The sequence below is a fragment of the Columba livia genome, chromosome 2, assembly GCF_036013475.1.
Source record: "Columba livia isolate bColLiv1 breed racing homer chromosome 2, bColLiv1.pat.W.v2, whole genome shotgun sequence".
Classification (NCBI taxonomy): domain Eukaryota; kingdom Metazoa; phylum Chordata; class Aves; order Columbiformes; family Columbidae; genus Columba; species Columba livia.
The window spans coordinates 99,415,408-99,427,544 of NC_088603.1; the positions used below are offsets into that span (position 1 = coordinate 99,415,408).

Consider the following 12,137-nt stretch of genomic DNA (forward strand, 5'->3'; position numbering starts at 1 on the left):
CGTTTCTATAATCCTCAGCCACCATCAAAAGTTCCAGCAACAAAAACGGTTGGGGTTTTTTTTGTGTGTGTTTTTGTTTGTTTGGGGGTTTTTGTTGTTTTTGCTTTAAATGACTATTTTTCAAGGAACCACGAGTACATTTACCTGCTTTTGAAAATATGAAAATTAATTCCTACAGGTACATATAGCTTGCAGGAAATAACATAGGAATAGTAGAGAAATACTTTTCTGCTGCTTTTAAGCCAAAAACAAAACTGTCAGTTTCAAAGTGCAAAAAACCCCACACTTTCACAAACAATTCAAAGGGCTACCATTTAAATGCCTGAGGCAATCTTATACCTCTACTATTCTAGAATATCCAAGTGACTGTAAAAGAAATACACACTTGACCTGATAGCTACCCTCCTCTTTGAAAAGCTATATGTTCAATTCAAGAAAAAGAAAAAAAAAAAAAACAAACACACATCTCTTTTCACTCAGAGCAGGATGACAGAAGACTGGCTACATGGAGCTATAATTAAAGAGAAGTATCACCGTTAATAAAGGAATTTCTATTTTAAAAGTATTTCTTCTTCTGTACACTTACACTAATGGGGAAAGAGGCCTGAAACCTCTCTTGTAAAACTTAGGAGAGAAAATGAAAAATAGGTTTGGGATCTCGTGGTCACAGGCAGGATGCTTAACAAAACAAACAGACAAAAAGCCCCACACATCGCATGCGCTGTGGCTGTTGGTAAAAGGGAGGAGAGAGAGAGAGAAAGAGTCATCTGGAAACCTTTTGCAGAGATAGAGGCAATTTCTTCAGAGGGGACAGATAATTCACTTGTCACCCGACAGGGGAAAAGAGTCAGTGAGTACTAGACACATGAGAATACACAGTTGTTTTTGGCCAGCAAGATAATGTGTTTTCAGATACTGTCTAAAATGGCTGAAATATTAATCCTGAGCTACGCAGACAACACCTAGATAAGAACCAAGCTTCTAATGTATTCTATCATGAAAGATGGCAGAAGAGGGATAAGGTATAATTACAATTCTATTCATATTTTCCTACGATATGTGCCAATTTCTAAGCAGGTTTCTCTTTATCCTGCCACCTTTCTATCTATCAATAAGCTTTTAAGTATTTTGATTATAAGGCCAGCTCCCAGGGGAGGACGCAGAGGAAGGGAGGAAGCACTGAGCCCAAAGGAAGACGGCTTCTTAAAGGAGATGACTATAGCAGTTCCCATCACTGCTGTGTCTCAAAACAGAGGTGTGCTGATGCTGTTTTCTCCTTCTGTATTTGCTGCAGTACAGTGATCCAAGAGGCTTCTGCAGCACCTTACAGACGCTCAGAGAATGAGCTGATGCACACCAAGAGGCTTTACACCGTGCCACAAAGCTCATCCTCCTGCAAAGACATGTAGCCAAAGAACATATCACTGCGAATGTTCCCCCCCAGGTAGTCACAAGGCACTGAAATATCCACAGACACAAGCGCTGGAGGCTAAAGCATACTGCTGGTCCATGTTCCTAGTGGGGGTGATGGGTCAGGCTAGGTCCAGGGAAGGTCCAGGCTGGTTTAGATCAGCTGAAATCCAATCATCCCCAAAGCTCACACATCCACTGAACAAGGAAAGAATATCATGTGCAGGTTTTGACCCTTCAGCACAAGAAGGATGCTGAAAAGCTGGAGTGAGTTCAGCCACCAAGAAGGACTCCACCAAGACTCCCTCTTTCTCCTGCCCCACCCTTTTTTTTTTTTTTTTAAATAATCCTCTGGCCCACATCAGGAATCTTAAAACTTAAGGATACTTGGGCATTGCCAGTAGAGTGTCTTACCCAGTGTGGCACTGAGGATTTGACAAACTTTCCCCTTCCAATAATCAAGGGCACAAACCAATTTCCAATAACTTCGTTTTGGAGAAAACAAAAGAAACTCAAGAAATACAGGAAAACATTGGTCAGTTTTCATAGCAGCCAGTTCTGAATCATGACTAATGCAACACACCAGCTGGATAGTGGTTTATCCTTAAGGAAGGAACCACCTGGTTATCATAACAGAGGCAAGGCTATCAAAAACCCAACGGCTGCAGCCTATCACCCATTGGACTCCCCACAGCTATTTTTTTCCAGAGCTCCTTCACGCCCAACCCAATCTGCAGAGAAGGAGAAAAGCCATTTCACTTCGTTGTGTAAAAGCGGCACTCTGTCACACCCAGCTCCTTCGCTAAAAGGGATTCCACCTGCCCACGGCCTGCCACGTCCCCAGCCTTTGAAAAGCCACCTGAGAATCCCTTGATCCCCGGCCAGCAGCATGCCCCGGCGCAGAGGCTGAGCTGCACCCACCTCCGCTCAACTGGCAGCCTGCGCTCTCAGGCGATAGCTGCAAAATCATGAGTTCTCAGACTCAACTTTCGAGTTCCCAGGCAGGTCCAGACAGGCCTCCTACTTACAAAACACAGGCAACTAAATGTTTAAAAGAGTGACTGCATACGGCTACCAAAAGCAGCATTATTGAATCTTTTTGTTTCCCCAGTCTTAGATAGTTCACCCAATAAAAAATTTTTTAAAAAATTAAAAAAAGGTATTTTTAGATTATTGCAGCGGGACAACCCAGTGGTCCACAAGGACAAGACAAACAGCATCATAACCAACCCTACAAGATTACCATGTTTTAACAAGAGGTACAAGGTCCCTTGCCAGGTACTATTGGCCAGAGCTTTTGACTGGATCTACTTCTAACCATTGAATGGTAACCCTGTGAGAGGGAACCTATAAGCTTTACAAACAAAAGAAAACCATCTTGCAATGTCAGTACCACCCTCTGTTCACCAACAACCTGCAACAGCCTGCTACATAAACACTTTAGATGTTATTGTGCACAAGTCACACTAACAGTATAACCCCATCAACACCAGGAAATTCAACAGCACAGCCTCCACCGACCCACGCTGCATGTTAATGGATCATCGCTGGGTGTAGGCCCTCACCAGGATATTTTCTATTTAGCCTTTATTTTAAGGTTCCTTCCAATGCAGTACAGTTCTCTACAGTAACTTCTGGGACATCAGGAGTGAAAAACCTGAGTTCCAGAAGACTTCCAGTAAACCCCTCCCACCCGCAGAAGTTTATTTTTCATTCTCTCCAGAAGCTCATAGTCATTCGTACACTTACAACCACCATACATCACCCTGTAAGTGTATCCTACAACTATGTAGGATTCACTTACAGGATTTCTGCAGCTTGTAAAGGAAGCTATGAGGTGTTCTTCACACGGTTGTTTTTTAATTGTTACTAGAACAAACTCAAGCTATGGCAAGTTTAATTAGAATAGAGAGAATGAACTTAGAAAGTAAAACAGAAGGTCAAGGTTTTAGTTTGAAGCTCATACAATGCACAGTGTTTAACTCAGTAACTTGAAAACAGGATCAGGATGGAGCATTTAGGGATCACAGTTAGTGTTGTGCATGGGTTACAACTTAGAACCAGTGCAAACTGAACAAAAACTTCCCAGATATGGGAGCAGAGTGGAACTTCCCATGCCAGCTGAGACCTTTAAGTGGTAACAGAAGGTTAGGAAATAAGGGCCTCAACCTACATCTCAGGTGCCACATTTAGAAATGACTGGAGAGTCCCTTGGACATAAGGTAGTTCTCCCAGAGAACGCATCCCACCATCCTCAGGTGTTGCTCAAGGCTGTTTGATCTGAATGCAAACACTAACAGCAGAAAGGAGCAAAAATGGGGAGCATCAAGTGCAAAGCCCCAAAAACATTGTCTCCAATACCATCGAAACAGGAGATCAGGGCTGTGCACAATTCCAGGATGTGCTAATGTTACTGTACTGTACTCTTCTCAACCTATGCATTGCCTACACCTTTTCTGTTATATGTATATAAAACATGGGAGATTTAGGGAGATTTCTCATTTTCAGTTTTGCTTAAATGCTCCGTATTTTTGCGTACAGGGGTGGCAGGCAAGATTTAGATGTGCTGGTTCAACAAAGAGTGACCAGAACCTCTTTAAGACAGCTCAACAAGACCAACTATGGACACAACCATATCATGTTAAGAAGCCGAGGTCCAGCATGCAGCTGTTTCTGCACAGCTCCTTACTTAACAATACGAGCGTGCAAAACCTGGCTGGCTTATGGCCGGTGCCGGCACCCCCAGGTAACACCTGGTAAAACAGACGCGGGTGGGTGAAGCTTCCCACAGGCCTCGCTCCGGCTTCTCCCACTCGAATCTCTAGCAGGATTTCCGCGCCACCAGCACCGGCCGGGGGGACCGGGCAGTTCTCCCTTCCAGCCCTCCGCTCCTCTCGCCCCACCACGCCAGGAGACTCGACCCCCCACCCGGGAGCTGGCCGTAGCACCAGTACAGCGTGCTCCCGCGGCTGCGGGGGGCAGGAGCACCCGGGGGGCGGCACCGCCTCCCTCCGCGCTCCCACCGGCGTCCCCGGCCGGAGCCCCGGGCCTCCCGCCAGGCGACGCGACCGGCGCTTTCCGAGCTGCCCCAGAAAAGTTAGCGCCGAAGTCCCCGCGGCGAAACAAAAGATCGAGCGCGAGGCTCCCGGCGCCCGCCCGCTCCGGCCCCGTCGCCGCCCCACACGCCGGGCGGGGAAGGGTCGCGCCGCCGCCGCCGCCACACGCCGGGCAGGGGCGGCTCGCCGGGGGCGAGGCTGGGAGCTGCGCCAGGAGCAGGGATCCCCGCCTCCCGCAGGCTGCCGCCAACCCGTCACCGCTCTCCGGGCTGCGGCTCAGGCACGGCTCCGGCACCACCGGGCGGGGAGACGGCGGGGGACAGTGAGGGGTGCCGGGCGCGGGGGGGCTCCATTCATTTTCGGGAGAGCCGACGGGAGCGGGTCGGGCAGGGGCGCACCGGGCCGCCGCCGGTCGAGGCCGCGCCGCGCTCTCCTCACCTTACTCTTCACTTCCACCGCGCTGCACTCTAGATACCGCAGACTCTGAGATTTGTTGAAACTCCGGTTCATCTTCCCGGCCCCGCTGCCTTCCCCTCCTCAGCCGCCGCCGCCGCCTCCCGCCCGCCGCGGGCCGCGCGCCCCCGGGACGCCCCCGCGAGCCGATCGCCCCGCGCGCGGCAGGCGGCACGCGGCGCCCCGCTAACCGCTCCGCCGCTCACGGGCACTTTGTCCCGGGCGCGCCAATGAGAGCGGCCGCTCCGCCGAGGCTCGCGCTCCGGCTCCCAGCAGCCGCGCGCCCGCGGCTCCCGGCGGGCGGGCGCCTGGGCCGACAGGCCACGCCCATGGTCACGCCCACCCTCGGCCCTTGGCCCCACCCCCGCCCGCCGGAGCCCCGCCCCTCGGCGGCCGCGGGGCATCGGGTCCCACGCGTGTGCGCGGTACGGGGGAGGGTGGGAGACGCCCCGGCCGAGCTGCCGTGCCGCAGGAGTTACTAGGGGAGTTGGCCCTGGTGCAATCCAGTCCGGTCGGTGCGGGACCGGCCTGCCGAGGACGGGCGGCAGCCGGGGCTGGAGGGGCTGCTGCTCCGGCGCTGCTTTAAACCATTGACCTGGAAGGCTGGCGGTGGTGCAGCTGCAAAATAAAATAGTCTTATACTGGGGTGGTGTTAGGCCTCTGGTGCTTCTTGGCAGGTGTGTGCACCTGCCTAGTTTTACAGTGGTCCCGCTGCCAAAGTCACTTAGAATACAGAAAGTACACACAAAGTAGAATCAAAGAATAGTTTGGGTTAGAAAGGACCTTCAAAGCTCATCTAGTCCAGCCCCCCCTGCCATGAGCAGGAACATCTTCAACTACATCAGGTCGCTCAGAGCCCCGTCCAGCCTGGTCTTGAATGTCTCCAGGGATGGGGCATCTACCACCCCTCTGGGCAACCTGGGCCAGTGTTTCACCACTCTTACTGTAAAAAAATTTCTTCCTCACATCTAGCCTGAATCTCCCCTCCTTCTGTTTAAAACTGTTACCCCTTGTCCTCTCACAACAGGCCCTGCTAAAAAGTCTGTCTCCATCTTTCAAGTACTGAAAAGCCACAATAACCTCCCCCAGAGCTTTCTCTTGTCCAGGATGAACAGTTCCAACTCTCTCAGCCTGTCCTCACAGGAGAGGTGTTCCATCCTTCTGATCATCTTGGCGACCCTCCTCTGGAACCTCTCCAACAGGTTTGTGTCTTTCCTGTGCTGAGAGCTCCAGCGCTGGATGCAGTACTCCAGGTGGGGTCTCAAAGTAGCTGCCAGATCATGATGTCCCCAAGACCAGGCGTGCTCAGAGGTGCTTGCTATGTGCCACAGAGCCCCACGTGAACTTTCCAGACAGCTCTGATTACTCGTAAAGAGCACTGGAATCTGGAAAGTGCTGCAAGTCATTAATTTGAGACCACAGACCATCAGCTTTGGGAGGAAAGTTTGCACTACTCCCTCCTTGGAATAAATCAGTGGACTGCTTCCCTCCACTAGCAGCTCTTAATATTAGGTAGGTTATTCGTTTGAAAATCTCGAAGGAACTCATTTCTTTCCATCTTCTACCTTTATAAGTTCTAACAGACTTTTTCCCTTCAGTCAATTTCTTTTAGTCACTGAGAGTCTCTGACAATGGTATTTTTTCCTACACAGTCGTGATGTGAAGAAGCTGAGGACAAAGCACAGACCTGTGAAACCAGTTTTCTACTGCCCGACATCTCTTAGGATTGTCTGCCCATCTAAAGAAGGAGCATAAAGTCCTGACAGACACGATCACCCATTTTCCCTTTTCCAGACCTGCTGGGCAGGTGTCAATGGCGGTGACGGGGAATAACCATGAATTTAGGGGCAAAAAGAGATTAGTTGACTTTTTATGTGACTCCAAGTGGGAGGATCAAAGCATATGCCCCAGCTACAAACAAATTCCAGCTTACTGGAAAATGGACCTGAAATGAATCTTTGCATCATGTTCAGGGCTTGTACTGTTTTTGGGAGGCTTGCTGTAAGTTAAACTGGAAAAATAAAGTATAGAGAGTTGAGAAAGGAAATGTTTGTATGAACTTGATCTTTCCCTCTTTTTATCTTAGCATGAGCAATGCAGCGGCTTGGCTTCCCTGCTGTGATGGGCTGAGGCCGAGCTGTGGAGATAGAGCATCCCTGGGGTGCTCAGGGGCTGAACATCCCTTTTGGGAAGTTTCCATTTAAAGACAGACCTTGAAATCCAACAGCTGGATCCATATGGCTTAGTGGTTCAATGTCTGGAGCAACAAGGCCAGTTCACTGGAGTGAAGTTAATCAGTAGCTAAAGGACCAGCCTGGTCATGTAATCTCCAATGGGGGAAATACTGGTATTACTTGTGTCACTGAGAGCATTGGCAGGGACTTGAGGTGGGATATCATTCCAGCGCACCTGTCCTCCAGTTGACCCTTGGAAAGGGACCCTGCTGTTTGCTTTACCTCCTGGGTCATGAAAGAGCCATGGGAGTTCTCTTACACATTGCAGGCACATGGTGACATGGTTGAATTCAGAATCACAGCCACAGAGAAGGAAAGATCTGTACTGATTTTTGTTTAAAATTTTTAGTTTGTTTATTTTTTTCTAAGAAGAAGTAGGTTCTCAACAGTTTGCAACTAATAAGCAATTTAATTTTAGCCTTAACTTTAAATTTGGTACTTCTTGTATTTGTGATGTTCATTTGAGAAGTACAGATTAAACTCATTTGTCTTTTTTTTAATATTATGCTTCCTTCAGGGAGTGCATATACTTCATTACCATCTCTTTTATATTAATAAAGAGTCTTCAAACTAATAATGCCTACCAAGCTATGCCTAACTGGAATGGGAATTCAATGAAAATGAATGAAAAATATGTATTTTTGGATGAGATAAATGCTGGTAAACCATGCTGGATTAGTAAAGAATAAATTTACATTTTTCAAAGCATAAGACAGGAGTCGATTTACCAGCAGGGCTAAGGGGACTTCCATGCTGCCTTCCCTATCAGCAGCAGCCATTGAAGATCCTGTTCGTATTTCTGCCACCACATGAATACACAATCCTCTTCTTCTCATCTACCTTGTCTTTGAAGCTAACAGGTGCACTGAGGACACAAATTACTGTATTTGGGGAGTGGAGCTAATTTTGTTTCCATTTATTCTGTCCTACAAGAATTTAGAAGTGGTAGAGCACTGCCTCTCCTTTAATTTTTTTGTTTTTATTTGTCATAAGAAGAACTGCTTTTCTGGTGTTCCATTCCTGGCCACTTTTTCAACCTTGCATTAAGCACTTATTTCAGTAAACAAGGTGAATGCAGTAATATGAATAAATGTGCTCTTTATGCCTCCGAAGAGGCTATTGCTATCAAAAGTTCTTTTCAAACAACGTCAACAAAATTTGGTTTCTGCTGCTTTTTCTCAGTTGATCTGTTTGCCTCTCTAAAAAATTCTGTTGGTAGACCTGAAAAAGATATTTTATTTCAATTATTTTTGTTCAGGTTTTAATATAAGTTGCCATGATTTCAAGCATAACGATGAACACACTTTTAAAATAAAATGTTTTACTTACAATAAATCCAATTTGAGTTAAATATACATTATTTTGTAAATTAATATAAACAATTTTTAGCCACCCTGATCTGGGGAGTGACCTGTTTCTGAATATCATTGGTTAGGCTAAAAATTGCATGGGTAGAAGGTCACAGTATGAAAAAGTAGATGTATTCTTAAATCAGTAGAAATAGAATCATAGAATCATAGGATCATTTCAGTTGGAAAAGGCCCTCAGGATCATCGAGTCCAACCATAACCTAACTCTAGCACTAAACCATGTCCCCGAGAACCTTGTCTAAACGCCTTTTAAACACCTCCAGGGATGGTGACGGCACCACTTCCTGGGCAGCCTGTTCCAATGTCTGACAACCCTTTCTGTGAAGAATTTTTTCCTCATATCCAACGTGAACCTTCCCTGGCACAACTTGAGGCCATTTGCTCTCATCCTATCACTTGCTACTTGGGAGAAGAGACCAACCCCCTCCATGCTACAACCTCCTTTCAGGTAAATACAATAATATTATATAAGTGTTTATGAAATAATATATTATATTACTTATTAATATTATTTATTAATATTTAATAATTTATTAAAAGTGAATGGTTCGCAGTCAAGCTTCACTGCAATCCAGTTCAGTCCATTTTTGTAAATTCACTGTTTCGGGGTTTTTTTTTTGGGGGGGGGGGTTTATTTGTTTTGGGGTTTGGTTTTGTTTTTTCTTTTTTTTTTCCCATTTCCAGATTACTTGCAGGTTTAACCCCTTTCCTCCAGAGAAGAGCTGAGGCACAATTAAGACAGCCTGAGAAAACTCCTTCTTCTCTTGCCTCTCCTCCCCATGCCCGCACTGTGCTGTAATGAGCAGTGGCTTCAGCTCCATGTACCAGCAGGAACCAAAACACCACGTGTGCTCCCAGGCCATCCCAGCTCCAGGCTGCACCAGGCGCTGCAGCTCCTACCAGCTGTTTTCCTCCTCAAACTCGGTCGCAAAGATGGTTTTAATTTAGCTGCTTTTGCTCAGGCACCTTTCAAAGATTCTTTTTTTTCTCATTGCTTGCCAAGGGCACCGCATTCCGTTGACAATTTCTATAAATCTTCATCTGTTTTAGTAATCCATGGTTAGTTTACCCTGTTTCTGACCTGCAGAGCTTTTAAATCATGACTTCGTCCCAGGTGCCCATCTCTCAGCCCTTGCTTGCAGCCTTGTCCCCAGATGCATCCAGAGCATAGGGGCACATTTGCTCTCACCCAGCCATGTAGCCCCTTCCTGCATGCAGCACTGTACTGAATACCCTCATTTCTTGCCCTAAACTGGGCAGAGATGCCACAACCCTGGGATCCTGACAGGCCATTAAAAAAAAAAAGTCAGATACTCCTGCTTTCAAAACTTTTTATTTACCAGATCAATGAAAGGTGCTGCAATGTGTGATTGACTCACACTCCTGCAATGCTCTTTTTCAGCATGCAGGGGGCTTTCTCTCCGACTGGCTGCATGCCTTATTAGTATTAACAAGTCGTCAGCATACTCTGAGAGGTGAAAAAATACCCCAGACTCATATACAAGGATTTATTTTTCTCCTTTCCCCCCCTGTGCTGAATTTGCAAGAGTTATGAATAGTAAGTCCTAAGGGCTTGGGGGAGCTGCTGCAATGACAGGCTGGTTTTGATTTCTTGAAATGTAAACCAAAGTGAAGCATAGGACAAGGGAGAGAAGAGTGGGGATGACAACTATTGTTTTGCTTGTAGTGAGCAGCGTTCCTGCCACAGTGAGGATGGTTTCTACTTCATCAGCTGTGGAGGACAATGCCAGGGAACATTGGCTGCCCCAGTGAAGGAGCCTACCTAGAGGCGAGCAGGATGAATAATGCCACCAGCCACAGCAGTAATGGATGCTCCAGGACAGAAGACCAGCTGCTTCAGTGGTTTTCCATTGTCCCATCCCTCATGGTGCTGAAATGTCTCCTTTTTCTTTCCTCTTAAGAGCTTTCGCCTTCAGGCCTTCAACAGATGCATGTGCATTTAACAGCAAAAAGAGCGAAGAGGGGCTGGTGTTTTTTGTCAAGGGGTGGGGAAATCCGATGCTTCTTTTCTACCAGATGGTGAAGTATCGAGGAAACCTCTTGCATGACTTTACTACAAAATACTCCAAGAAGAGAGACCAAAGCTGTAGCTGAGGGAACGGGACCTGCTGAGTTGCACTGCAGAGCTCATGAGCAAGCAGGGAGCAAACAGGCGTTCGCTCTCGCAGCTCCCAGAATTTCTCCAGAGAGCTGCTCCATGCTATTGACACCCTTTCTCTTTTCTGTTTCTGCAGAATTCTGCTCCCCTCCCCGTCACTGGGCTTTGCCATGGCTGCTTGGTGGCTGGCCGTGCCCCGAGAGGTCTCAGGATGCTGTTCATGACGGCTCTGCCCAAAAGCAAGTGGAAAAGTCACACTCACCTTCCCGCTTCAAACAGGCATGTATGCTCAAAAAGTCCAGACGTAGCACTGGGAGTGGGAACTTGGCCTCAAAAGGGTGCCAGGGGCACTGTATTTTAGAGCTCAGTTTACTTCGGTTTTTGAAACAACACCGGGAAGGGAGCAGCATGAGTGCTGTCAATGTGCCGCAGGGAGCAGGTAGAGCTCCCCAGACTGTCCGCACACCGGGGCTCTGGCTTCAGTGAGTCAGATACGTGCTCTTGGTGACGTATTGACACATGTCAGCGTGCAAATAATTCGGGAACCAAAGCTGCTGGGATGCCACAATCCCAGCAGCCAAACTCTGAGCATCAGCAGCAAGTGGGTTGTCAGACTGATTATCCTCTTTTCCAAATTACACCGAAATTGGAGTTAAAAGTGACAGTGCTTTACAAGGATGGCAAAAGTGAGTTCACTTTGCAGAGGTGAGTTTGGGGGTGGGAGGAGGGAGGAGAGAAGATTGTGGTCCTTGTTCTGCCTTCAAAGTATGCTCTGGCTGTATCAATTGCCAGGATAAGTTCTTTCCCACAAAAATATTCAAACAATATTTGTTCTGCCCATGTATTTGTTGAATTTTGTTATTTTTTCTCCCTTTCAATTGCTTCGATTCTTGGTTTTCCTTTCTTAACTAAGGAAAAAAATATGAAAAAGCAATATTAACTCCCAGATGTCATTAATTTCAGCAGAAGAATAGATCTTATCCTCCACAAGTTGTCCAGAATCAAGCCCTTCTCCTTCCACATGGGGTAAAATTGTTGTTTACAATGTGATTTCTTGCCATGGAACACTGGAATCAGCACAAATTTTATGTGTGGTAGCTTACAAAAATCACATAAAACAGCAAGGTTTCAGCATCCACTGCATGCTTTTATAACTTGATAGTAGGTGTAACAAAAACTAATTAAAAAAAAAAAAAGGAAGAGAAAGGGAGAAGGCAGAGGTTTTGGCAAAGAAGGTGATTTCATTGGTTGGTAGTATGGGTTTGGGACATTCAATGGCTGTTCGAGAAGCACTGAGTTAATTTTTAGAAAGCTCTTTAAGTCTCTAGATGAAAGCTGTTGTGCAGATAGCAGCTACTTACGATGTTAGAATGATGAATGGAAATACTTTTAGAATATAATTGATTTAAAGGCAGCACTGCTGATCACAGGCCTGGGAATGTCTGCCCAGTTCTCTTCCCTGGAGAGAAAGCTGTGCTTCACTTTGTGGGTTTAA

At 46.9% G+C, this 12,137-nt stretch overlaps 1 protein-coding gene and 1 long non-coding RNA gene across 2 annotated transcripts in view; one reads left to right on the plus strand and one right to left on the minus strand.

The window, feature by feature from the left end:
- The window catches only part of PARD6G (par-6 family cell polarity regulator gamma), a 70,512-nt gene extending 65,387 nt beyond the window's left edge, over nt 1–5,125 (minus strand). Inside the window, exon 1 of the mRNA XM_065052970.1 lies at nt 4,905–5,125. Within this exon, the coding sequence (XP_064909042.1) occupies nt 4,905–4,976 (72 nt within the window). The 5' untranslated portion in view covers nt 4,977–5,125. The remainder of the gene's footprint in view (nt 1–4,904) is intronic.
- Nucleotides 5,126–5,364: 239 nt separating this feature from the next.
- LOC135578584 (uncharacterized) lies at nt 5,365–6,966 on the plus strand. The gene is made up of 2 exons (XR_010470390.1): nt 5,365–6,431; nt 6,572–6,966. It is a non-coding gene; the product is annotated as an uncharacterized LOC135578584 (long non-coding RNA).
- Nucleotides 6,967–12,137: the final 5,171 nt, after the last annotated feature.